At 57.2% G+C, this 26,672-nt stretch overlaps 1 protein-coding gene across 4 annotated transcripts in view; it reads right to left on the bottom strand.

Annotated features, from left to right (window-relative positions):
* Window positions 1-24,999, bottom strand: part of OGDH (oxoglutarate dehydrogenase) — a 34,918-nt gene extending 9,919 nt beyond the window's left edge. The window contains exons 1-7 of one of the 4 annotated variants that reach the window (XM_086628179.1): window positions 24,966-24,999; window positions 21,529-21,777; window positions 13,404-13,592; window positions 9,107-9,197; window positions 3,841-3,885; window positions 1,365-1,480; window positions 66-220 (exon numbers count right to left, since the gene is read on the bottom strand). In XM_086628179.1, coding sequence (XP_086484305.1) covers window positions 66-220; window positions 1,365-1,480; window positions 3,841-3,885; window positions 9,107-9,197; window positions 13,404-13,592; window positions 21,529-21,750 — 818 coding nt within the window. In that variant the 5' untranslated portion in view covers window positions 21,751-21,777; window positions 24,966-24,999. Of the gene's footprint in view, window positions 1-65; window positions 221-1,364; window positions 1,481-3,840; window positions 3,886-8,879; window positions 8,983-9,106; window positions 9,198-13,403; window positions 13,593-21,528; window positions 21,778-24,965 lie in introns of all 4 variants that reach the window. The other 3 variants (XM_086628180.1, XM_086628182.1, XM_086628181.1) reach the window with 3 other exon arrangements.
* Between the last annotated feature and the right edge of the window lie 1,673 nt (window positions 25,000-26,672).

The raw sequence follows: 26,672 nt of genomic DNA, 5'->3' as shown, positions 1-26,672 counted from the left end.
TGGGAGCAAACCAGCCTGGGCAGCAAGAGAGGAGAAGGAGAAGGTGAAGACCCCCGCCAGAATACCTGGTAGAGCGGACCAGCCTGGCCAGCAGCGTGCGTTTCTCTTCGTTGGTGAACTGCATGATGCCCGGCGTCTCGAACTTCTGCCGGATCCACTGGCACTGCTCCAGGTCGTTGATAAACATGAACTCTACGCCGATGTGCTGGCAGTACGCCATCTGCCCCGACGGGAGAAGAAGGGCCGTGAGACAGCAGCCAGGGCTTTAGCACCTCCTCACCAATGCCAGTGAGCACAGGCCCGACAACGGCGAGCGCAGCCCAACGCTGGCGAGCGCTGCCCCGACACCAGCGAGCGCTGCCCCGACACCGGCAAGCGCTGCCCCGACACCGGCGAGCGTGGCCCCAATACTGGCGAGCGCTGCCTTGACACCAGTAAGTGCTGCCCCGACACTGGCGAGCGCTGCCCCGACACCGTTGAGCGCTGCCCCGACGCTGGCGAGCGCTCCCTGCCATGGCAGTCTGGGAGGATCCGTGAGCAGCGCCCGGCAGCCAGCACCGTGCCAGCCCCATTTGGGAGCCTGGTTTGAGCTGTTTTTCCAGGAAAGGGGATGCCACAAGGGGCATCCTGGGATGCTGCGGGGCAGCTCGGACCCTGCACATGACCTGGCATCAAAATGTTTCATTCCCTTTTTCCCAAGGGGCTCAGGATCAGACCCTCAAGTCCTTCACATCCACCTTGGAGGTGAGATTTTCCCTCTCAGTGGCGTCAGCTGTGACCAGGTCCACAACCCCACTTCGTATGGCAGGGAGAGAATCAGCCAAACAACCTCCCCAAAAGAACAAGGAGCCTGTTCTTCCAGCTTATCCAAGATGTTGATGTAGCTTTGCTTCTCCCAAGGTCAACCTGTCCCAGCAGAGACCATCTGAGCAAGCCAGCAGCTTGTCTGGGAGCTGTCTGCACTCTCAGACCGGGCAGAGCAGGGTACGAAATTTGGCAGGAAAGGAGAATCAGCTGCAAGAGCTGGAAGCCCCGGCCCCAGGTTGGAGCTGATCCCGCACTGAGACCCTCCAAAGAGCCACCATGCAGGGCAGCAGCACCCAGACAGGGGGTATTGCCTGCCTCCAGCCCGCTCCTGCGCTCCCCCAGCACCATTTGCTGCTTTAAACCCGAAATGTAGCTGGAGAGGTTTCCAAAAATGCAATATTTAACTGCTTGGGGTTTGTTCCACCTTGGGTAGACCAAACGCATCGCTTTGGTAGACCAAACCTCCAGGCTGGCCCAGGACCCTCGAAGAGCAAGTGCTCTGCCCCTGCCTCAGGGCTGCAAACAGGTCTGGCACAGCCCTCCCTGCCCCTCCTCACCTCCAGCCGACGGATGATTTCCCGGAGCGGAAGAGCTGATTCGTTTCCACCGATGAAAGTGGTTGTGGGCAAGTGGAAAACCTTGTCGAGGTCAGATTCATCCAGCCCGTAAAAGCCTGCAGGATTTTTCATGGGTGGGACAAGCGAAAGCAAGAGAGAGAAGGAAGGAAGGGGGACGGGGTGGGGGACGCCGTCGCGCAGGGACCGGGTGCGTTTGGGAGGGGTGGGGAAGGGGCAAAACAAAGCAGCATAAAACCAAAAATAAGCATGAAGGAGGTTTATACAGATAAAAAACAAGCCGTAATTAAACAAAAAGACATTAAGCACAGACCAACCAAGTTATGACAAAAAGTAACGCAGGAAACGAAACACAAAAGCAATATACACACGCGTGTAAATCGGTCATTAAAATCCAAGGTGAGTCGGGAAGTTTTGGAGCCCCAGGAACGCAAAAAACACACCGCAAGTTATAACAGAGGGAAAGAGAAAAGAGAGAGAGGAATTGAGGAGTCCCCGAGCACAACGAAGGTGTCACCAGACAGCGGGAATTAAAAATGAAGAGTCAAAGCGGAGAAGGGAACAGTTAAAACAGACAAATCCCAAAGAAGAGGAAAAAGAGAAGCGAGAGAGAGAAAACGGCATCGGGGCTCTGCGACGGACTCTCCTGAATAGCTCAGCCCGGAGCGGAGCAGCCAGCCGGCCCCCGGGGGTTCTGCTGCCCAGACACCCCCTTCGCTCCAATTAACAGCCTTTTAATTAGGGGCTTAGCTTAGCTCTGCTCAGCAAACCCCCTCGGTTTGGTGCTGGCACCTCGTGGTTCATAGGCGGCTCCTACTTACGGCACGCGGGGCTGCGCCTGGAGACGGTGCCGAGCCGGGCTCGGAGGCGAGCGTCGCGTTTTAGAGCTGCAGGTGAGCCCCCCCCCCGCCACCTGCTGCCGTTACGGCGTCAGCGGGGCCCCGCCAGCACCCGCAGCAGCTCCACGGCACCCCAAAACCGGCACCCCAAAACCATGGCAGGTGCCTCAGCACCCGCTGAAGCTCACGGTTGTCTTTAGGGAAACTGAGGCACAAAGGAGGAGGGACAATGAACTTGCTGAACTGATGCAGCAAGGCAGAAGCAGAGCCGGGAAGGGGACTGGGGAGTCCCAAGACCCTTTTGAAGCAGGAGCTTGGCTGGAAGAGGGGTGGACTAGCGGAGCTGCCCCCAACACCTCCCTCAGGCCCTGTCTGTCCCTCCCAAATTCCCAATAGAGACAGATTTCACGGTGTTTTCTAACCCAGGGCAGGAGCCAGAGTCACCACCGCTCCCCCTAGCTCCCTCCAAAGCAGCCCAACACCCCGGCTGGGGTCTCTTTTAGGGACAGTACGGGGGGTGCCACCCCCTAAACACTCCAGGGCAGCATAACCCACCTTCCTCTGGGCAAAGGGAGGCAAACCTTGGCCCCTCCGGAGCTGGCCCTCCTTGAACTTAATCTTAAAAGGGTCTGTCCCTCACTTGCTGGTCAGGGATGGAGGATGAGCTGGAGATGGGGTGGCCACAGCTCATCCCTCCAGGACGGCGCTTACCAGAGGCCGGGAACACCCACGGCAAGCCCAGAGTGGAGGTTTTCCTGATTGCCACAGCTGTCCATCCCTTCCTCCACCCATATCACCCTCCTGGATGCTGCTAGTCCCCTGGGAAGGAATTAAGCCAGACCCTGGGGAGCTGAGCTCCGAGCCGTGCTTGGGAGCACTGAACCACAGCCGGGCAGAGCTGAGGGTCTGGCCCCACGTCTCCAGGATTTCTCTGTGGTTCCTATCCAAACAGAAGTCCTGGAGAGAGGCGGCGTGAGCATGGAGCATCCCAGATAAGCTGCTGGCTGGAGGTCTGGAGAAGCCTCAGTAGTTCACTGCGGCTCCCAGCCCTGCGGCACAGGGCTCCAGCTCGCTCCCCCGCACCGGCTGGAAGACTCTGGCACGCTTTGGGGGGTATCAGATTTTACAAGGAGTTTTCAGAGCTCTAAACACCTCTGCTTCTGCTTTGCTGCAGCCCACCAGCTTTTTTGGCAGTGCCGGGTATTTACAGGCAGCGATATCTTCCATTGGGGCATGAGCTGCCAAATTTTCCCTGGGACAAAACCAAGGCAGAGTCAGGAGAAGACAGTTTGGAATTTTAGGAGACTCGAATCGGGGAGATTGAGGTAAAATTAAGGTTCACGACAAAACGAGTACTCGAGCGAGCTGGGCATGCGAAGGCACCGCGCGGACGCGGCCTGCGAGGCTCTACACGGGGCAGCTCTACAGGTGAAGCATCACTAACCAAGCACCTACGTGGAGACTTCGAGCGGGGAAAAAATGAAAAATGAACACGTCACAAAACTCAAGAGTGGTGCGAGAAGAGAGGGGACTGCTTTACCGGCTTGGTTCATGCCCAGAATAACCTATTCAAAGAGAGTCCTGCACTCCAGAGGGTTAAAGGCTCATGAATTGCGTACCTCCTACTGTTAACACTCTCAGCCGCTCCTTGAACACTGCGAGATCTGGGGTGGGCAGGGAAAGGGGAGCAGAAAGGGAGAAGATAGAGAGACGCAGTCAAAGTTAGTTAAAAAAAACCTGGAACCGTGAAAACCAGTCATGGAAAGCACAAGTCAAAAAAATACCGTATTTAAAATCGTCCGAAACCATCAGGGGCAAAAGGGTTGGGATGGAGGATGACTACGCACTAGGTGGAAAAGAAATGCTGGTGGAAAGTGTGGCGAGAGGAGGGAGGAGGAGGAGGGAGGGGAGCAGGGCGGGGGGACACATCAGACACTGGGGAGCAGTGGAGCTGCATGGTTTGAGATCTCCTCGGACGGGAGAAGGCGAGCGCCCAGCCCCGCGCCTTCACCCACTGCCACCAAAAGGCACGGTCCCACCGAGCTGCACCGAGGGGGGCGTTATCCGCAGGGCACGGAGCTGCCTCCCAACGACACCTGCTCCCCGAGGATGACCGGGATCCTCGCTCCCAGGAGGATTTCAAAGTCACGCCTGAGGAAGCGCCGCTGCTGCTGGGGGGGCACACAGGCTGGGGGGGGTCGGGGCGCTGACGAGCAGCACCTTAACGAGCAAGCCCCATGGTGAGGCAGGCACGCACAACGCCATCACCGTTTGCGGAGCGGGCTCGGCGCGGGCACCGGGATGCCATGCCGGATGCAGGCAGTGCTGCCGGAGCGGCGGGCAGCCGAGTCGCCAGAGGTGACCTGAGTGCCTCGGTCTCACCCGGGTGACAAGAACGGCTCTGGGAACACGCGTCCTTTTGGTCAGCGGGGGAAAAATCGTCCGTTTAGGTGAGACGTTTTGTTCAGCGAGGTCTGCAAGTGGGGAGAGGGAGGTGGCAGCACCCCCAGCCCGTCTCCCGCAGGGGCTCTTCTGGCTCTCCCCAAGCTGGAGGACAATTTCCATCAATTCTCCTGGGCAAGAGGCAGGAGCAGCTGCCTTCCATGGAGAGAGAGAGACAGACAGACAGACAGACGGATGCTCAGACACACACCACCTTCCACGCACCACCTGGATCGTGGCATGCTATAAGGTATTACTTCCTTGGAAAAGGTCACGTCAAGCTCCTGCAGTCACCTTGTCCTTGTTTTACACCACTTACCATGCCAGATCAGCTGCAGCAGAAGACCAGGATAAGATTATTTTGGTTTTTTTTGAAAAAGACAAGACAAGAGAGAGGAATTTGGTGGCTCCAGCCTCACAGCTCTGTCAGACTGAGCACCCCCAGGCAGGTTTTTCCCCCCTTACGTTTTCTCCAAAGCTCACACTGCTTAATCCAAAGAGAGCTTCCAAACCAGACACAAACCAGTTGCTAAACAAAGGGCAATTGAGAAGAAAGATCGATTTCCGAGATTAACCATGCAACTCCTTTGAATTATGGCACTGCCCAGCCACGGTTTAAGCTTTGGCAGCAGAGCTCGCACCACAAAAGCTGACCTTTAAGGATTTAGCTGCTCAGAAAGAGGAAACAAGATTGTTTGCAAGTTTCAAAACCACTCCTGTTATTAACTGCTCTGTCAAGTGCTAAGAAATACTCTTTGAAAGCCAAAAAAAAAAAAAAAGCCAGCAGGATCTGCTTAGAAATTGGCTTTCTCCGCCACAGGCAGGCGACACCCGATCGCGGGCTCAGCCGGAGCTCTGCCCACGCTCGGCACCAGCGTGGCTCTCCTCCTCTCGCCGAGCGTCGTTGGCAAGCTGTGTTCACCAAGTTGTATTTTAAGACCGACCAGATGAGGTTTTCCAGGATGAGGACACCAGGGGAAAGTCTATCCAGTCATAAATAATACTTACAGGGAGATAATAAAGCCTCCTTTGATCAGACACAGCCGTTTGAGGCTGGGTCCTGCCATGAGACACAAGCCCAGCAGGAGCCAGTGGCTGATACCAGCACAGCTTCTTCCCAGGACTCGTTATTTCCTACGCATTCATGGATTCTTGGTAATTAAATCACAACCAGGAACCGCAATGGCAGATATCTTAGTGCCAAAGCCACAAAGAAACAGAAATTAAACTTAACGCCCGGCTCAGACGCGGAGAGGGTGGGCTGAGATTCTCTTCCAGCTGATGCCTACGGACCAGCCCTGACGGAACACTTTCCACTGCGGGAAGCTGGGCTGCGTCACGCTGCTGGGCTCCTGACCACTGACCCTGAGGGAGCAGGAAAAACAGAGCTCACATCGCTTTACCCAGATTTTGTCACAGCTGTGACAATGCCACTAGTCCAGCTCTGCAGCTGGGGCTCCAAGGGAGGACCTGGTCTTGGACCGCTTAGGACTCTTGGGATCTTCTGCCTCTGAAGCAAGGACGCTGCTGGAGTACACCTTGCTTCAGAGGAACCCCATGGTCCAAGCAGAAGAAAAGCCCTCGGAACTGACTTTCCCTAGTCAAGCAGCCCCATGAGTTCAACATCCAAGTGGGAACCAGTAAGGAGCAGCATCCCTCAAGGGTCTGTACTGGGACCAATACAGTTTGATACCTTCATCGATGGCATGGACAGTGGGATCGAGGGCACCCTCAGCCAGGTTGCAGGTGACACCAAGCTGAGTGGAGCTGCTGATATGCTGGAGGCAAGGGATGACGTCCAGAGGGACCTGGACAGACGGGAGGAGTGGGCCCATGTGAAGTTCATGAAGTTCAACCAGGTCAAGTGCCAAAGGTCAGGGCAATCCCCAGTCCCGGCACAGACTGGGGGATGGATGGATGGATGGATGGATGGATGGATGGATGGATGGATGGATGGATGGATGGATGAATGGACAGAGAGCTGCCCTGCAGAGAAGGACTTAGTGATGCTGGTGGGTGACAAATTGGACACGAGCCGGCACCGTGCGCTGGCAGCCCAGAAAGCCAAACATATCCTGGGCTGCATCCAAAGCAGCATGGGCAGCAGGTCGAGGGAAGGGGCTCTGCTCCTCTACTCCGTTCTCCTGAGACCCCCCCTGCAGCCCTGTATCCAGCTCTGGGGTCCTCAGCACAAGAAAGGCAAGCAGCTGTTGGTGTGGGTCCAGAGGAAGCCACGAAAATGATCAGAAGGCTGAACATCTCCTGTGCAGAGAGATTGAGTTGGGGTGGTTCAGCCTGGAGTAAAGAAGGCTCCAGGGAGACCTTACTGTGGCCTTTTGGTATATAAGGAGGGCTTATGAGAAAGATGGAGAGGGACTTTTTACCAGGGTCTGCAGTGACAGGAGAAGGAGCCAGAGTTCCAAACCGAAAGAGGGCAGGTTTATATCAGATGTAAGGATGAACGTTTTTTATGCTGTGGGTGGTGAGGCACTGGAGCAGGTTGCCCAGAGAAGCTGTGGCTGCCCCATCCCTGGCAGTGTTCAAGGCCAGGTTGGATGGGGCTTTGAGCAACCTGGTGTAGTGGAAGGTGTCCCTGCCCATGGCAGGGGGGATGGAATAGTTGACCCTTGAAGGTCTCTTCCAACCCAGACCACTCTGTGAGTCCATGACGCATGGAGCGGCACAGTAACTCCGCTCCCACACCCGGTCCCTTTCCTCGTAAGGGACAGCACTCACTGCACCCACCCGCAGCGGGGCAGCTCGGGGCTTTGCCCAGACCCTGCTCTCCTCTCAAAAGGGAAACACATCCAGCAGGCACAGGGCTGCAGGACTCTCCTCTGCTTCAGGAGGACTGTAGTGCCCACAGCAGAGGCCAAAAGCCCTGAGCTAGAAAAGGTTTTCCTCATCCTTTCCTCTCCCCAGACACTGAAACTGGCTCCAAAGTCACCTAAAAAGTGTCTCCCTGCTCCCCTCGCAGTGCCCACTACGAGCACTCATGTCCTCTCCTGTGCCTGCGTTCATGGCCACCATCTCCCCATCCCTTCCCATCAAAACCTCCCGGGCACTGGGCTCACACCGCCCCAGAGCCGGCCAGCTCCCAAGGCGCAGCCAGGGCTTGGTCCTCCAGACAAGCACATCCGAAGTCCAGACCTTGGGACAAAGCAGCTTCTCCATCATCCAGCGAGCTGGGACCACCCAAACCTAATCCTTCCCTACCACTCCCAGTGCATGTAATCCCATACGAGGGTCCAGCAGGTCCAGGGCTGGTGTCCCTGCGCCGGCAGCTGAGCAAGGAATGCAGATGGTTGACATGCACCGTACACTCCGATCGGCTGGTTCAGTTGTGCAGGGTTAGTAATCATCACTGCTCCTCTACTCTACGTTAGAAGCATGCCTGTGGAGCGCTCGCAGTGCCGGGAAACGACCCTCGCAGAGCACCAGCGAGGTGGAAGAGCTCAGCGCCGCGGCCGCGCTCCAGCTGGAAGAACGGCAGTGAACTACGGAGATGAGATCTAAAGCACGTTGAGAAGTGCCGCGTTCAAGCGCTATCAGATTAGGGTTTCACGTCCTGGGCACCACACACACGCCTCCGTGCAACACTCACGCATCTTTCACTCAAAGGTGTTGGGATTTCCACCTCTCTACTTGGACAGGAACGCATCCCAAAGCTTCCTTGTCATGATCACTGGCAGGGACTCATAGCTCAGTCTTGGAAAAAGGGGCGATTAAGGGATTTGGAGGTGCTGCAGCAAGCTGGGAGCGAAAGAGGGCAGGGCATGGTCACGGGGCACTTCTCAGCCCCGCAGAGACGAAGCCAGCCCGTTCCCCGCAGCTCTCGGGGTCCCAAGAGCTGCAAGAGGAGCTGAGGGAACAGATCTCCAGCTCTCACCAATGCAAAACCTCTCTGCTTTGCATTCCCAGGAGATGCAGTCGCTTCCCCCCCTGGCTGAGCGAGCTCAATGACGTAATTAATTGGCACCGGTTGGAGGAGGAACAATGAGCCGAGCGACAGGGGTTTGGCACAGGACTCACTGGCCGCGACAGCCGGAGGAGGGCAGAACTGCTCCGCGGCGGCATGTCAGCTGGAAATTTAGAGTGATCATCACTAAGGAAACTTCAGACCTTTCCCCCGTGGCTGGTGAAGCATCTACCTACAGAGGCGTGACAGAGAGAGGAGCTCAAGCGATGCAGCACTGACTGCTCTCAAAGCCCTCACCCAGTTTGTCTGTGGATGTGATAATATCGGCTGGAAGGGAGGAGTCCAGATCTGCATCCAAGATGCCCAGTGGGTCGAGTTGTGCTACATGATGCCCTCGAATCTATGGGCCGGGAATGGAAAGGAGAACAGGTACCAAGAGGGAGAAGGGAAAGGGAGAAAAACAAAAGAGGGGAGGGGTAAAAAAGTTAAATTACATTAGAATTAATTTGCAGAGTAATTCTCACCGACGTTTGGCGAAACAGTTACTGGCGCATCATCAAAATTTACACAACTAATGCCGAGAGGATCAAGCTTTGCAATGTGATGACCCCTGACCTGGAAGCAACAACACAGATTAGTCAATAAAACAAGTTAATTGAAGAGATATTCCTTAAAAAAAAAAAAGAAAAAAAAAAACCAAACCCAAATCACGCACGCCTTCCCTTTTCACGTTTTCTGCAGACCCATCCCAATTTCTGGCTGCAGCTAAAGCCTGGAGGAGTCAGGTTTTCGTTCAACTACAGCGTGTAGGTGTCAGTGCCACCAGCGGGGAGGACGGCTCCGCTCTGTTGAAGCCAGACTTCAGCGGGGCAGGCAGGGGAAGGTGACCTCCTCCACAGCAGAGACCTTCCATTATGGAGGTCCCAGGGTCTCCCACCACTTGTGCCTGGTGCCCAACCCAAGCACCTCCTCCTACGGATGCGGGAACTCCACACTGATGGTTTCCTCCTAAGCATCACAGCAAAGGAAGAAGCGATTTTCCAGATTTTGGCAGATCTAGGTGCTCTCCTGCCATCATGGCAGAGAAGACAAGTGTTGCCACCAGCAGTGGTAGCTCCTGAAATGCAGAGGAACGTGTCTGAGGAACATCTATGGTGCTGAGACGTCAGCAGCTCGCAGCATCCTTCTGGAGAGAGGAGCCTACAGCAGGACTCACATTGCTCTTCTGGGAACAGGCAGGTGTGGAAATACCAAAGAGCTTTGGCACCGAGAGAGCCTTGACGGTTCCTGGTGGTACCAGCTGGGCCAGGAGTTCCCATGCCAGGTTTGAATCCGCATCCGGAGCCGCGGAGAGCGATGAGAGGCAAGGAGGAGTTGTGCTTTTTGCCTGCACAGGAGGAGATGCCCACAGATGGACCCCGCCACATCACGCTGGGCAAACTCAACGCGTCTTGGTGGCTGGTGCCCTCCAGTTGGCAAGGGACTGTTTGTTTCTCAACAGCTCCTGCTCTTAAAGCTTCGGGCTGAGCTGGGAGCCGGGCAGGAATCCCAGCCATGGCAGGGGGTGCAGGGCCTTTGCGCTGCAAAAATGGTACTCCCGGCCACCGGATCCGTTACCAGTTAGAAAAAGCACTGGAATACGAGGGGATTACTAAACCTCTGGTACAAACCTGACGTACCGATCTGACCTCATGCACCCGAAAGGCGTTCCTATTCGGAGCATCCCAAGGGGATTTTAGGCAAGGATTTTTGTGGTTTTACCAGCCAAAGAGCCTGAAACCAGCTGTTGGCTTGAAGGCAAACTGCTAAGGAAGTCCCGATCCCACCCATGCTTTCCAGGGCCAGATGACAACGTGTCCCTGAGCACTGGTGGCCACACAGAAAGCTCTTCTTCTGGGCCGGCTTTGTCTGGGAACTCTTTGCTTGCCCATCCCGTAACAAAGCGCGGGAGCTAGCCCATCGTTTAGCAGTCGGCAGGATGCGAGCTCGCCATGCTGTTCCCCGCAGCCGGGTTTGGTGGGGTTTGGTGGCCGGGATGGTTTCACCAGGACCAGGAGGCCACCTTGTCCAGCAAAGGGCTTCGAGCTGGGAGCACCCAGTGGCTTTGGGGTCAACTCAGCAGTTTGCAGGTGCACAGCAAATCTTCAGATGGTGTGGGAGCAAGGAGAAGGTCTTTTTCCCTGCAGGAGCCGTGCTGTTCATTATTCTCCACATGCAACGCGGATTATTTTTCCCCAACTCGAAACAAGAACATAGGATAAATTTGCAGGAAGCATCATGCTTGAAGGACTTGATTCTGAGAGGGGACTTCAGTCACCCAGACATCTGCTGGAAAAGCAGCACAGCAAACTATGAGTAGTCCAAGAAACTACTGGAGTGCGTTGAGGACAATTTCCCAGACCAGACCAGAGCACCCTCAGCAAGTTTGCAGATGACACCAAGCTGTGTGGTGTTGTGGACACGCTGGAGGGAAGGGATGCCATCCAGAGGGACCTTGACAGGCTGGAGAGATGGGCCTGTGAGAACCTAATGAAGTCCAACAAGGCCAAGTGCAAGGTCCTGCACGTGGGTCGGGGCAATCCCAAGCACAAGTACAGGCTGGGCGGGGAATGGATTGAGAGCAGCCCTGAGGAAAAGGACTTGGGAGTGCTGGTGGATGAGAAGCTCAACATGAGCCGGCACCGTGCGCTGGCAGCCCAGAAAGCCAACCGTGCCCTGGGCTGCACCCAGAGCAGCGTGGGCAGCAGGGCGAGGGAGGGGATTCTGCCCCTCTGCTCTGCTCTCCTGAGACCCCCCTGCAGTGCTGCCTTCAGCTCTGGGGTCCCCAACATCAGAAGGACACGGAGCTGTTGGAGCGGGGCCAGAGGAGGCCATGGAGATGATCCGAGGGCTGGAGCACCTCTGCTCTGGAGACAGGCTGGGAGAGTTGGTGTGTCCAGCCTGGAGAAGAGAAGGCTCCGGGGAGACCTTCCAGCACCTTCCAGTACCTGAAGACGCTACAAGAAAGCTGGAGAGGGGCTTTGGACACGGGTGTGTAGTGACAGGACACGGGGCAATGGATTTAAACTGGAAGAGGGGAGATTTCCATGAGATCTAAGAAATTCTTCCCTCTGAGGGAGGTGAGGCACCGGAACAGGTTGCCCAGAGAAGCTGTAGCTGCCCCATCCCTGGAAGTGTTCCAGGCCAGGCTGGATGAGGCTTTGAGCAACCTGGTGTAGTGGAGGGTGTCCCTGCCCATGGCAGGGGGGTTGGAACTGGATGATCTTTAAGGTCCCTTCCAACCCAAACCTTTAAGGTCCCAAACCGTTCTATGATGCAAAAAGAAATAACGACTGGGACACGCAACCACAGCTATCATTAAGAAGCCATCACTGATGCCGCAGCAGAGCAGGGTCACTGCTCACCTATAATTACAGGGACAATCCTGCTCAATCCAATTAAGAAATTAACTGCCAGATGTTTTAAGGTTACCCATCACAGCCAGAACTTCCTCCTGCATTCCTACTCTTTCATACCTCTATCCATTGTGCTAAACTTCCCCACCTGGACACCCCACTGCAGCTACAGCCCACCAGCGATACCAGGGTAGGAAGGGAGGTGGATTTCTCACTTAGACAGCTTAGAAAAATACATCCAAGAGCAAGGACCTCCCAGTGCTGCCAATTGGAGTCTGACGAAGCAATGGGAATGCAGAAGAGGTTATTTTGTGTTCAAGTCGCTGACTTGGAGCTGCTGCCTCCAACTACATCAGTCATTACTTGTTTGAACTTGGCGTCTGCCTGCTGGTTCCACCAGCAAGAGCTGCATGGCCTTTGGAAACGGCTCACCAGGATCCACCCAAGCTGGAGAGAGCTGGCAAGGAGGTCACCTCCCATGAAATCAGGCACAAGGAAACACGCAGGTCCTCAGGAACACGTCTCAGCTTCCCCTTCTTACAGAACAGCAAGGCAGTGCCCCAGCGTTGGCGTCGGCACCTCGGCTGCGGAGGTGGGCAGGGCAGGGGCACTCTCTTCAAGCCAGAGAGCAAGGCCAAGGCCAGGCAGACCTTTGGACTTGCCCAGCGTTGCAGTTCTTGCCTTCACCTGTGGCCTCGTGTGTTGGATTTTACCCATACCTGAGCAGGAACACGACCAGCAGCGGATGCTTCTTTGCAGGAATAGGTGAGAAGACCACAGTCACATCTCCGCGGCAGCTGGGTTTGTTAACTTCTCACCACAGCCTCAATTAAATCCCCACATGTGACAAAGCAGAGCGCAACCAAAGGTGAAAGAAGGACACACTCTGCCATCCCCTGGCCAGAGGACGTTTCCTTCCTTGTTTCTCTGGACGGACTGACTTTGGCAGCACCGGTGTGAGCTGCAGCCCAGTGGCACCACAGCCCTCTTCCAGATTGCAAATCACAAGGAAACATTCCTTGAACTTTTCTTTTAGGACCTCAAAAGTTCCTTCAGTCACATGGGGGAAGCAGGGTGGGTGTCACGTGCCGCCGCTGAGCATGGCAGGGGCCCACAGCACAGGAGCATCATTCCAGAAGCCAGCAACCCACCCCCGCCGAGAAGAACTCCCCCTCCCTGCCACCCTAATCACTCTGTTCGGGTGACAATAGCTTTAATCTTCCTATTGTCCAGCAAAGCATCAGCTGAGCTTCTGCCCCAAAATGGATCAGCAGCTCCTGTCCAGCGCCAGGCAGCCCAGCACACACCCTGCACGCTCTCCATGCAAAACACGAGCACCAACCACACTGACTCCAGCCCACCTCGGCCACCGCGTGCCCCTCCACGGAGGAGACGTTCCTCCTCGGTGCAAAGCCCGTCTCCTTACCTGATACGCCCTGATGAGAGATTGCACTGCGAGGTGGTCCTCCACCAGTTTATCTACATTGGGCTGTGCCTGGACCAGGAACTGGGCTTGGGACAGCGTGGAAAGGCTGGTACTCAGTGGAGGGGGGCTTTGGTAAGCGGTGCCTGGAGCAGCTCCAGCATTGGCATTGCGAAAGAAGATGTCCCATGACTAGGAAAAGGGAAAGAAGAGAAGGAACAGAGTCATTACCCATGCCCCAAACAGCTCCTCGCTCGAGGTTCCTGAGGTCTCAGCTCTATTGCCCCAGCAGTAAAACCCCCCGGGTGCAGAGCTGCCCCCTCCCCTGCGCCCCAGCTCCTTGCAGCCGCTGCCAAAGGCACACACCTGCCTTGGACAGGGAAGCACTAAAGCTCTCCTACTATTCCAGTTACACCATTATCCTAATTCCCATCCATCTGGATTGTTTCTTTTGGCATCAGATTGTCCCTGGAGCCCCCCCTCCCTCAGCAGCAGCACTCAGGACAGGACATGGGTGACAGTCCTTGCCCAGCTCAGCTCCCAGACCACTACTCTGAGCTATGAGCTCCAGCACAGTCTTCAGGCTCCTGTTTGCTTCTCTCCAGGGTAGGACACTGCCCTCTAAATACCAGTATATTTGCTGAAAAAGATTTTTGCCTGTAATCAAATATACCTCCTCTTCCTCTTTTCTGTGGTCTAAACGCCCTGAGATCCGAGCCCCAGTGTAAGCCGTGTTGTGCAGCCCTCAACCAGCAACGGCTTTTTTTTCTTTTTTCTGTCCCCTCTTCAATTTTCCCCCCATCCTCCAGCGACGCCAGCACTGTGCGGATACTCCCGCACCGGCTCTCCGTGCCCTGAGCAAGGCAGGGATCACCTCTGCTCCCACTCCCAGCATTTTTAGATGTTAAGAAAACAAAGCACAACCCCGATAAAAGCCCTCAACAGATGCGCTGTCACTTTGTGGGTATTTATCCAGCAGTGCCTGAAGAGCTTCGAAGCGTCCCAGGTCAAATTCAAGTTAATTTATCTACTTGGGAGAGGCAGTGACGGACTTGGGGAAGGGGAGAGACCAGCAGAGCAAAGTCCAAGCCATGTCACCCCATCACGCTCTCGCCACTGCCCACCGCCCGTGTGCCATGGGGCGACAGCAAAAGATGAAGGAGAGGCGGCGCCTGCCTGCCAGCACATAACCAAAATGCCAGCTAGAGCAAACGGATCCCATCGGATTTGCACGTGGGTTTCAGCCCAGGGGGTCTCCACGGAGTGGGAGCCCAGTGCTCAGCACCCTGCATGCCCCTGGACCTCGTGCCTGTGCAGGGCACCGGACCAACCTCGGGGGTGCAGAGCCAGGCAAAAGTGCTGCCCAGCCAACCCTGGCGTGTTTAAACCAAGTCAAAAAGCATCACAAGAGTGGCTCCAGAGCTGGTTTGGGGCAGAAAAAGCAGCTCTGGCACCCCAGAGGGGACTAAAAAGCTGACCTTTGCCTGAGGAGCACCAGCTCTCCCCCTTCCCTGGAGCTCCTCCGGCTGCAGCACCCATCACGTGCCCCAGGAAGCTATTTCCAGCCCAGATTTACCCAGACGCCCCATCTACACGGCTGCACAAAGTGATTAAATTTAGAAACAAGTTACACTCCTGTAGGAACATAAATAAAATCTGGAACAATTTGGCACTGTAACTGATAAACAATAGCTCTCTCAAAGGGAAAAAAAAACCAAAACCACCACCAAAAAAAAAGAAAACACCCGATCCAGTTCTGACTGCTGTCTGCCAAAGGGAATTTCAGCAGGAAAAGAGGGAGAGCTGCTTTTTGTATGATCCTTACTCCTGGCCACTGGCGAGAGCAGCCCGAGCCCCTTCCCTTCCGCAGGCTCACGGGTGCCCCAGAGGCCACCGGCTCCTGCAAGCGGGAGGGACGAGCACCCCGGGATGGGCTCCGTGCCCTTGGGACGGGGAGGAATCTGGCTGGCTGCTTTGCTCGGTGGCTTAAGGCTGTTGAATGTACTGGAAAATAAAGACAGGTGAGCGAAAGGGAGCACATGCCAGCTGAGGGAGGGGGCTGGCAGCGGTGCCAGGGGGACCAGACGGAGCCAGGAGGCAGAGGTGTTGCTTTCGTGACCTCCTTCCTTCTGATGTTTCACAATATTAACCTCTGAGGTGCAATTTGCTTCTGTTCTGAAAGAAAAAGTTCCTTCTAAGCTCTCCAAACAAGGTGCGGCGCCGGCTCGGTCAGCTCGGGCACTTTCACTGAACGCTCCGTTGCCCAACGTCATTCCAGAGCACTTCGGGCCGGCCGAGCGCGGCCCTGCCCCGCCGCAGGCAGCAGCCCTGATAAGCGCTGTAAAAACATCAGCCCTCAAGTTGCTGATGTGATTTGGAATTCGAGGGTAGCCAAGGGCCACCCCGGCGGTTCCTGGCGACCACGGAGGTGCCTTTGGAGCTCATGTATCCCGTGGGAGAGGCTGAACAGCCCCATCGGCGTTATCGAGGGAAAGAGGACTTTGCCTTACCCGAAGGGAACAGCAGTAATAAAGCTCATCGGGTTATTCCTATCAGACCTTCTCCGTGCCCAGGGCAGCTCTGCAAGCACCTTCAGCTCTTATACCCTATATACAGATATAGGTCTCTGTGTGTGTGTATATATGCACACTCACATATATATAGGAGGGGAGGGTGTGTGTGTATATATATATAAAAACCTACATAGAATCATAGAATCACAGAATGGTTTGGGTTGGAAGGGACCTCAAGGATCATCTAGTCCCAAATCCCCTGCCATGGGCAGGGACACCCTCCACTACACCAGGTTGCCCAAAGCCCCATCCAGCCTGGCCTGGAACACTTCCAGGGATGGGGCAGCCACAGCTTCTCTGGGCAACCTGTGCCAGTGCCTCAGCACCCTCAGAGGGAAGAATTTCTTCCTTAGATCCCATTGAAATCTCCCCTCTTTCAGTTTAAAGCCACTGCCCCGTGTCCTGTCACTCCATGTGCTTGTAAAAAGTCCCTCTCCAGCTTTCCTGTAGGCCCCTTTAAGCACTGGAATGCTGCAGTGTATAGGGGGCATGTGTGTGTGTGTATATATATATATAGGGAGTGTGTGTATACCCTATATATATAGATTTATATATATATACAGGATATAAGAGAGCTCAGTTTCACCTCATTTTTACAAAGAGGGCTCAAAGCCAGTATCTCCCCTCCCCACCCCTAAGCACACAGGAATCCCCCAGGTCTCGGCATCTCACGCATCACCCCGCGGCCACACATCCCACCGAAGGGCGCTGACCCGAACCAGCCCTCCCGACGCCCCTCTGAGCCACGGCTCGTGCGCCGGCCGCGCTGGCCGGGAGAGCCAGCTGACTGCAGCGAGCCGGGATAGTTCAGGCTTTTGGGGGATTCTGAGCTCAGCTCCGAGCGCTGAGCTCACCGCGGGCTTCGCGGCCGAGAACGGCCCCAAAACCAGCCGACCGAGCGAAACCAGCCTCTGGCACTTCCTTTATCAGCCTTGGCTCCGGGAGAAGGCTGTGGGTCCCACAAAGCCAGCTCGGAGGTCAGGCACGCACGGCAAGGGGAGAGGGGTGACATCTCCAACTGGGCACCTGGAATTGGGCTGGGAGGTGCTCGAGGGAGGCATGGCCTCTCCCTCCAGCTCAGGCTGCGTCCCTGCTCCTTCTCCTGCCGTGGATCCCGAGGGACAGAGAGCACCGGGCAGACGTGCTCCGCACGGTCAGCAAGCCAGGCAGCACCTCCTGCCTCAGCAGGGAGACAAGGAGGAACGTTCGGAGCTTAAGGCTGGAAGAGGAGGAACCCGAAGCACGTTTGCAGCAGGGAACCTTTGCTGGGAGCAGGGCGTCAGGCAGCGATCCATCGGTCCGTGCTCTGCACGTCACCTTGTCCCGTATCAACACAAACAAGGACCTTCAGCTCTTCAGGGTGCTCACTTGATGAAACCCAAAGGTTTCAAACTCACAAGCGAGACTCCTACCGAATTCCGCCCCATCTGTGAGCGCGACGGCAAAGGCACCTCCCAGGGCTGGGCGGGGGGTCTGGCCTCGCTGAACGGTGGGGTCCCACCATCACATCACGGATGCTGGGGTTACACACACGTCCAGGTACGCTGTGGTCATCAAACCACTTTTGATATAAAAATCAGAACACTGGAACATCAAGAAGTCCCCGTTAAAGGCTGTTTGACGTACACACACCCCAGGGGAGCTGTATCTCTTCACACCAGTTCAACCTGAACACAGGTACTGGTGTTCAGGAAGGCACCACTGGGCGCAGATTTACAGCTGCGGCATCACCCACCTGCAGCCAAAGCTCTTGACCACCCGCCCTGAAGCAAGCGAGGGTGGGTCAAAGCTCGGGGTGCCAGGAGACAGCGCGGGTCATGCCGAGCATCGCTAGCAGCCAGCGCCGTGCCCGAGGTGGCAAAGAGCCAGAGGCCAGCGGGGCAGGACGAGGGCGTCAGCGATCCCAGGACCGGGCGGCACTGACCCTGCAGCACCTGTTGGCACCGACCCCGCACCCTCACCACCTCTTTCCCAGCTCTGCTCTTACTTGCTCATCTGACTCCAAAACTGGAGTTCAGCCAAAGGAGTGTACCCCATGTACCAGTACAAGTTGGGGACTGAACTGGTGGGGAACAGCTCAGGGGAAAGGGACCTGGGGGTGCTGGTGGACAGCAGGCTGACCATGAACCAGCAATGTGCCCTGGTGGCCAAGAAGGCCAATGGCACCCTGGGGTGTATTAGAAAGGGGGTGGTGAGTAGGTCGGGAGAGGTTCTCCTCCCCCTCTACTCTGCCCTGCTGAGGCCACATCTGGAATATTGTGTCCAGTTCTGGGCCCCCCAGTTCAAGAAGGACAAGGAACTACTGGAGAGAGTCCAACGCTGGGCCACAACGATGATGAAGGGAGTGGAGCATCTCCCGTATGAGGAAAGGCTGAGGGAGCTGTACTGGGCTATACTGGTCTCTTTAGCTTGGAGAAGAGGAGACTGAGGGGGGACCTCATTCATGTTTATAAATATGGAAAGGGTGACTGTCATGAGGATGGAGCCAGGCTCTTCTCAGTGGCATTCAATGATAGGACAAGGGGAAATGGATACAAGCTGGAACACAGGAGGTTCCGCTTCAACATGAGGAAGAACTTCTTCCCAGTAAGGGGAACAGAGCACTGGAACAGGCTGCCCAGAGAGGCTGTGGAGTCTCCTTCTCTGGAGATGTTCCAAACCCGCCTGGCCGCGTTCTGGTGTGATCTGATCTAGGTGGTCCTACTCCAGCAGGGGGATTGGACCAGATGATCCTTTGAGGTCCCTTCCAATCCCTGACATTCTGTGATTCTGTGAGTGCCTAAAATAGCTTTTTTTTTTTAAAAAAAAAAACATCTTCCCTACTCTAAACAAACACTTCAGCATTTCCTACAGTTTAAACCACCAGCGTCTGCGCAGAGGAATTGAAGCCCCTTTGCTCAGCCGGGACAGCGGTGCCAGCTGCAGTTCTCGTAGGGTTTTGGTGACGGCGGCGAAGAACCGACCCCCAGCTCTCCCCCAGCTGCAGGTCTCACCCTCACCAGCGCAAAGCGCACGGCGAGGCGCAGCCGGGCTCTGCAGGGAACAGATAAGCCACAGCCCGATCCGTGTGACAGCCCGGCTGTTTTCGGGAGCTCCACCCTCGGATCTGACCCTACGTCTAGTGGGATGGAGGCCAACGCTTATCAGGGACGGGGATGACGTGCTCCAGTGTGACGCCGGAGGCGACACAGGCTGATGGGGATCGCCCACGAGCCCAGACCAGGGCCAGCCGTAACCCCGATCCCACCACAGCGACTCAGTGTCCCAGCAGGAGCAGAGTGAGCCATGAAAAAGTGGGGAGAGGAGAAAGGGGCAAAGCTAGGAGCTGGGAAAGGATCTTGGTAAGGGGTCAGCGCAACGAGGTGGGATCCACCCAGGCGATATGAGTCAAGTGTAAGGGTCAAGTGCATCAGGCAGCAAGAGCAAAGTCCACGCCAAACCTCAGGTATCAACCCCACCAGAAGTTCTGGCACCTGGAGCTGGATTTCACAGGATCACGGAACGGTTTGGATTGGAAGGGACTTTCAAAGACCATTTAGCCCAACGCCCCTGGTCCAACCTGCTTTGTGCCAAGCAGGATGCCAGCTTGATTTAGTCTAAAAAGCAGTCCGTAAGACTTGCTTTTTACGTTTACGGGCATCAGGTTCACTTCCTGGCAATGGTAAGACCCCATTTCAATTTCATACTGGTTTTCCCACTGTTACAAACCATTCCCAGCCGTGCTGGAGGCAAAATCTTATGTCAACTCCTGCATTGCTCTTTAAGCACCTAAAAGCACTTCAAGGGACACTGATTTCGAGCGGTGGCTAATACACACTTGCAATTCTTGACCATAAACATCGGACTGGGGCCTGGAGAGGTGGTGGCAGCTCCACCCTTGCTGCTCCTCAAAACCTGACCGCACAAGGCCCCAAGTGACTGGGCCTAGCTGTGAAGCTGGACGCCACCTCCAAGCCAACCATGCCGGGGCAGAGGCTCCAGAGGCTCCTTTCAACCTGAATTCTCCCCCAGTTTCTTCAGCCGAGCGTGCATGAGGATTCCCACACAGCACTGCGTGCACCGTCTACCTATGGAGAAGCTGACGAAGCTACAGGGGCTACCTTAGAGACAAGCCAGAAGAGAGCCAGAGGTCTGGGCTCAGGACCCAAACACATTCCCAGCCCATTGCCCCAGTTAGTCTTGATCTTTACTCTCACACCCGCTCAGAGCGAAGCTCAGCGCTGAGCAGGGTCTGACCATCAAAGAGTCGCTGTTGAACCGTGAAGACTCTTTGCCAAAGACACAACCGTGCCGGTCACTGGGACAAGCGTGGCGTAACCCTCGCTTGTTTTTACACTACCACATTGAGATTCACGGCTTTTAATTCAACACCCACCTCTGACAGACCGGGCTGCACCACGCGCGTGGGCTCGGGCAGCTCTCAAGCCACTCTTTGACAAAGGGCACGACCCAAACCAGCATTTTTCTGCTTTCCGAGCCAGTACTGCTTGGCTCAGCCACCCGTGTGCCTCGGAGGAAGCATAAAGTCAACGTCGTTTGTGAAAATCTGGCTCTGAATTCCTGAAATTCCTACTGAAGCCCTTTGCAGTACCCTACAGGCTGTGCATTTCGGGTGCGGTGCCATCGAAAACATGCTCGACGCTGACGCAAGCGTCGGGGCACAAGATTCCTGACTCACCCCAGGCTGCCCATGTACCCGCCCGGTCCTGGTTTGCAGACTGCTCACGCGCTACCGAGTGCAGAAAATTCCTGCTCTGCATCAGGCCATGTCTTAAAAATCCCCTGAGACTCAGTCACCAGAGGAACGTTTTCCTTGGGAAACAGCGGGGATGGGGAAAACTGCAGTGGGGTTTCAGAAATCCTCATCCCAGCTGAGCCCTCACCTGCGGGACCCTACGGTAAAGAGCCGGCCTCACCAGAGGAGCTCCGGCCATTCGGATCAAGACAGACTCTGCACATACTGCCCACAGCTGGCCTGTTTTCCCAATTTTAAGTTCAGGAGCAGCTGGTGGGAATTCCTCTGGCCACGAGACCCCGGTGCCCCTCCCCAGGCTGCAGCCTGGCTTCATGCACACAAGCTCAAAGTCAAGCTTAGCTACAGCCCGTCTGCCCCAACACGCAGCACCACCCGTGCCTGAAACGAAAAGGAAACCAGTCAAGATGCGGAGAATACCCTCCCGGCCTCCCCCCATCCTCTCCTCCAGAAGAAACCCTCCTGATGAGCCTCTCTGACGGAAAAAATAAAGCATCGGGAGCTTGTTAAAGGTGGATTCCCAGGAGAAGGCATTCCTTGTATCCACTTGTGATCCAGGACACTCTCCACGTCCTGCAAGCCCACGGCGTTCTCTCTTCAACAGAGAAGCTCCTCTTGGCTGCTGCTCAAGGAATTGCCGACGTTGCTTTGGGGTGAAGCGAGGCAGAAGAACCATCCACAACCGCCACGGCCCCTCCGGCTGAACTCGATCCTCCTCGAGACATGTGCACTTACCTGACCCCACTGCTCAGACACACGCGGGGAGAAGCGAAGGCGACATCCTCGCGAGGTTGCTCCTTACCTTATGTACACTTTTGGGATTTTCCAGCCAAGCATAATACATTTCCTCCACGTAGTTTGAACTAGTCCCGCTCAAAAAAGGCTCGGCAGCCACTGGTGCGCTGTAGCACCTGATCTGTTGAAACGTCCTGGGTGCTGCCGGCCTGTGTTGGGAAATTGTCTTTACAGTCTGTGAGGCCGTCAACGGCCTCAGCTTTGCAGCACAAGTCCTTAAGTTGAGCATGTTTGTCCCGTCGCCTCACGCAAGGTCCTGTCGGGAGAGAAAGGAAAAGCAGGTTACAAATTCTTGCAGGAGAGCGCAGAGCAGAGACCACCTCCCCTCTGCCCCCAGCCCAGAGAACTGAGCTCAGGATCAGTTTTTAATTTGGATTAACACATCCACCCCATTCCACAGCCGATACCCGACGACGGGAAACGCGGTTTTTGCTCAGGACGCTCGGCGCAGCCGGGTCTGCCTCCCCTGTCCCTGCCGGCACGGCACCGCCGTCTGCCCCGTCGGGACGGTGAAAAGCAGATTTGCCCAGCAGGGCACCCGCCTCCAGCCTCAACGAGCCGCTGCACGTCAAGGCCACCCGCATGTTTTCATATCAGCACCTCTGTACAAAAAATAAGGAATGTCTGATGGTGAAACACAGCCCGGATTAACAGCGTAAGGTATCCGGTTCCCCTGGAACTTTTCTCTTTAGCTCCTAGCCAACAACATCGTTTTTTTTCCCAATAATAAACCCACATTCTTTGATTTCTTTTGATTTTTCAGTTGTTCCTTCGAGAATCCTCTGTTTTTTAATGAGAAAATCCCCTCTACGAAACTCAGACTCCAGCAGGAATTGGACACTTTGGCCCTTCGACCTCCCGTTTGCAGCAGCTCAGCCAGAAAAGCACTTTAAAGCGCTGTGCCCAGAAGGGTGCTGGAAAAAAGTTGTGACCAGCTGGATTTTAACACTGGATTTCCGCTTCACGTCGAGTCTAGCACAGTACACTCCTTCGGGGCACGCTCCTCCAGGACCGCACGAGCCACAGGACAACTCTCGTCACGCTGACCCAACACGGAAGCTTTCTCTGTCGTTCTCTCTCCCAGTAAAAGGTCTTGGCTTCAATTTTTGCTCCGTTACTCATCCCACAACCGCTCTGCTTGGCTGAGGTTTTTCTCCTTGTCCGTTTGTATTACGTGCTCTGGCATAGAGCTGGGAAGAAACGATCTACGGGGAAGACTCCTCACCAAGTAGAGGTAAGGTGGTGCAAAGCCCTTGGGATGTGGGCTCCAGGACAGACCACTGCCTGGCTTCTCCTTAAAAGCTCAGACTCAAGAAGGCCAACGAAGCTGAAAGATCCAGAGAGGGGCTCTCCCCCACCCAGAGAACCCAAAAAAGCAACCCCAAGCTGCCACAGGACCCCTCAAAGGTCCCCCAGCAACCTCCACCTTGCAGCTCTCGGTGGGGTGCAGGGAAGCCTGGAGTTAATCGTGCTCCTCGTTACACACATCCGACCGAGAGCCGCAGCTCCAGGGAAAGCGCTGGAACAAGATCATCCCAGAGGAAGCGCTGGCACTTGGAGCCAGCTCTCGGAGCTGCCCTTTCCACCCAGCTCCTCCAGCAAGAGGCACGACCCGAGGCTGGAGGTGACCCAACTGGCCAGTTTCCATATCCCTGACCAGTTTAACGAGCAGCAGCAGCCCAATGTCAAAGCAGCTATCGTGCGTTCACCAGGTTAAAATGAAGTTTCACAGCAGACAGGAGGGAGGAAAAAAAAAAAAAAAAACCACCTTCATTACCGGTGTTTCATCAGCTGAGCTTCCAGATTTGACTTGCTGAATCTAGTTCTGGCTACTTGGCACGGCAGCAGCTACGCTTCCCACCTCCAAACACAAGATTTTGGTCCCAAAGAGCCCAACGGAGGCTCGGGATCGCCCTAATTCTGCCAAGGTGCTTCACAGATTCCCTGGGAGAAGAAGGGAAGACCGCTCGGGCTTTCCACCCTGCTTGCTCGCTTCCGCCCGCGGTCAAACCGGGACTGTAACAGGCCACAAACAGCAGGCGGGTGCCAGACCACCAGCACAGCAGCACTGATGTTTTCCCAGATTTAAGCAGCAAAACACACGTGGATCTTTTAGAGAGCTGACCGAGTTGGGTGTTGGCACATAGGCAAGGGAAAAAGCTTTAGGATGAAAGCGGCGGTGGCGTCTCCGGCTCTGGTGTCCAGTTTCGGTGCTGCCACTCAGCAGCATTCCGGTGAACTCTCTGGAAAACAGCGGGGTTGATGCCAGGGTTTGACCCAAAATGAGAAGAACCAGCTGGTCTTTGAGGGCCTCTTGCAGAAAGGATTGGCTTCCCGAAGGCGCAGGAGTCTGTGCCACGCTGCAGAGCAGGGCGAGCTCGGAGCAGGGATGTTTCCAAGGTAAATCACAACAATGCACGATGACCGAGAGGAAGGACGTAGGAAAGCGAGTCCAAGATAACGGATCCAGGGGTCGCACATGGGTACAAAGTTCACGCACGGAGTTATGGCTGAAGAGAGGTTCAGGAAAGGACACATGGCTCGCTGGCCCGGCCCTCCTGGCAACAGCCGGATCAGCGCCCACATATCCCACATTGCTCCCAGAGGTCAAACAACAGGAATATTCATCCCAGATTAGGGGCTGAGAGGCGCAGGAGCGCGCTGTGAAGCGCATTAAGGTACTGGATGTGACCTCTGGCCGCCGGAAGCCCTGACGCCTGCCCCAAAGGGCACTTCGTTGGGAATCGCGCTTTTTTGGGATAAAAGGAAGCGGCGGGGCCGGTGCCACCCCAGGGCGGCAGGCTGCTGGCGCAGCCGCTCCAGCGCCAGGCGCCTCCGGGGCCGCGGCAGCGCAGGGCCCCGGTGCAGACGGAGGCGGACACCGGCCCTCTCCGGGGGGTGCACTGTTCACCACCCCCCTCCCCCGCCGCCCATCTCAGCCCTCGGCGGCCGCCCCGGGTCGGAGCGGGGGATCCGCCCTCCGGGCGGGCGGAGCGGGGCGCGGAGCGGGCGCGGGAAGGGAGCGCGGCCCCACGTGCGGGCGGGCGCGGGAAGGGGGCACCGAACCCCCGCGCCCGCCGCGCGCGCCACACACACACATCCGCGCGCTATGGGCCCGCCCCCTGCTCCGCGCCCGCCAATCAGCGCCCGCCGCCACCGCCCGGGCTTCGCGCTCCTCGCCGCCTATAGGAGGGCCGCGATGCGCCCGGCCGCCTTCCCATTGGCCGCACTGGGCTGCCCTTCTAGCGGCAGTCCCGCCTCCCCCTCCCCGCCCCGAGGCGCCCGGGCGGCGGCGCCAAGGACACCGGGGAGCGGCCGCGGCCCCCCCAGCCCGGCGCGCTGTCCCTCCCGCTCCTCCCGGCCCCGGCCCTCGCCTCGCCTGGCCTGGCCCGGCCCGGCCCGGCCCGGCCCCGCCGCCCGGCCCGGCCCCGCCGCGGCACCTACCGGCACGTCCGCCCGCCCCGCTCGTGGCCCCGGCTCTGACAGCGGCCCCAAACCGCCGGCTGCCGCCCCGCCCCGCGCCGCCCCGCCCGCACGCTGCGTCACCGCGTTGCCACACCCCCGCCGGATGCCACGCCCCCTCCGAGCCCGCCCCAAGGCGCCTGCGCCGCCGCCTCCGCTCGTCGGGCGGGGCGGAACCTCCAGGGGCGGGGGGGAGCGGGAGGCGCGAGAGGAGGGTTGCCATGGTTACCGGGCGCGGCCTGGGGACCCTGCCATGGCCTGGGGACCCTCACCACGGCCTGGGGACCCTCACCACAGCCTGGGGACCTGCCATGGCCTGGGGACCCTCACTGCAGCCTGGGGACCCTCACCACAGCCTGGGGACCCTGCCATGGCCTGGGGACCCTCACCACAGCCTGGGGACCCTCGCCATGGCCTGGGGACCCTGCCATGGCCTGGGGACCCTCACCACAGCCTGGGGACCCTCGCCATGGCCTGGGGACCCTGCCATGGCCTGGGGACCCTCACCACAGCCTGGGGACCCTCGCCATGGCCTGGGGACCCTGCCATGGCCTGGGGACCCTCACCACAGCCTGGGGACCCTCGCCATGGCCTGGGGACCCTCACCACAGCCTGGGGACCCTCACCATGGCCTGGGGACCCTGCCATGGCCTGGGGACCCTCACTGCAGCCTGGGGACCCTCACTGCAGCCTGGGGTCATGCAGTATGACCAGAGGACCCCCACCATGGCATGGCAACCTCACCACAGCCTGGGGATCCCCACCGCGGGGGCCTTCACCATGGCTTAGGGACCCTCACTATGCCCTGGGGATCCCTGCCATGGCCAGGGCACTCCTGCAGTGATCTGAAGACCTCTGCCACAACCTGGCGACCCCCTCCATGGCCTGGGGACCTCCACCATAGTGAGGAGGACTCCCTGGCATGGCCAACCCCAGGGTCTGGGGAGCCTCAGGCCTTCAGGGGCATCCCAGTCCCAGTGTGGGTGACAGCCAGCAGGCCTCACCCCTGCGTGGGGCACAGGCAGAGCTGGCTGGGGGGCACAGGCAGGGCTGGGCAGGCAGTCGGCCCCCCAGGGAGTTTTGGTGTTGCTGGCAATTTCCTGCCGGGTGAGTCATGACCGTGCCAGCCCCAAGCCAAGTAGCCACGCAGGACCAGCCAGCACTTTCGGGAAGTGAAACAGGTACCAGGAAAACACCCCAACAGCCCACAGCCACGCAACCTGGCCACACGCACATCCGTGGCACAGCCGGCATGGCGCAACTGCTGGCAGCCCGGATGGACGCAGGGCCAGCTGCGGCACGGGGACGAGGAGTGTCCCCAAGACATGGTCACCCCAAAGACCATGTCCCCAGGGTGGCATGGGTGGGCACAAGAGACCAAGGGGACAGCAGGGTTCTGTGCCCTCCGATATTGAAGCTGTGGGAATAGGCAGGGTGATGGAGAGGGCCCTGCCGGCCGCGGAGCCATGGGCCTGGGAAGTGCAGGGGGAAGCTGTGAGGAAACAGCGGAGCAGCAGTGCTTGCGCCATTGCCTCCTTCTGGGGCAGCCGCAGTCCCCAGCCCCGACGAGGGCAGACGTCATCGCGGCCCCAGTAGGATGGGACTGGGGCTCGGGCAGTCCCTGCTGGGTCAGCCCAGCACACGACCACTCACCCCACACATTGACCCCAAACATCGCACCCGCTCTCT

The sequence above is a fragment of the Tauraco erythrolophus genome, chromosome 29 (genome assembly GCF_009769465.1).
Source record: "Tauraco erythrolophus isolate bTauEry1 chromosome 29, bTauEry1.pri, whole genome shotgun sequence".
Classification (NCBI taxonomy): Eukaryota; Metazoa; Chordata; class Aves; order Musophagiformes; family Musophagidae; genus Tauraco; species Tauraco erythrolophus.
The sequence above is the reverse complement of the archived record's forward strand: the minus strand, read 5'-3'. Positions and strand labels throughout refer to the sequence as shown.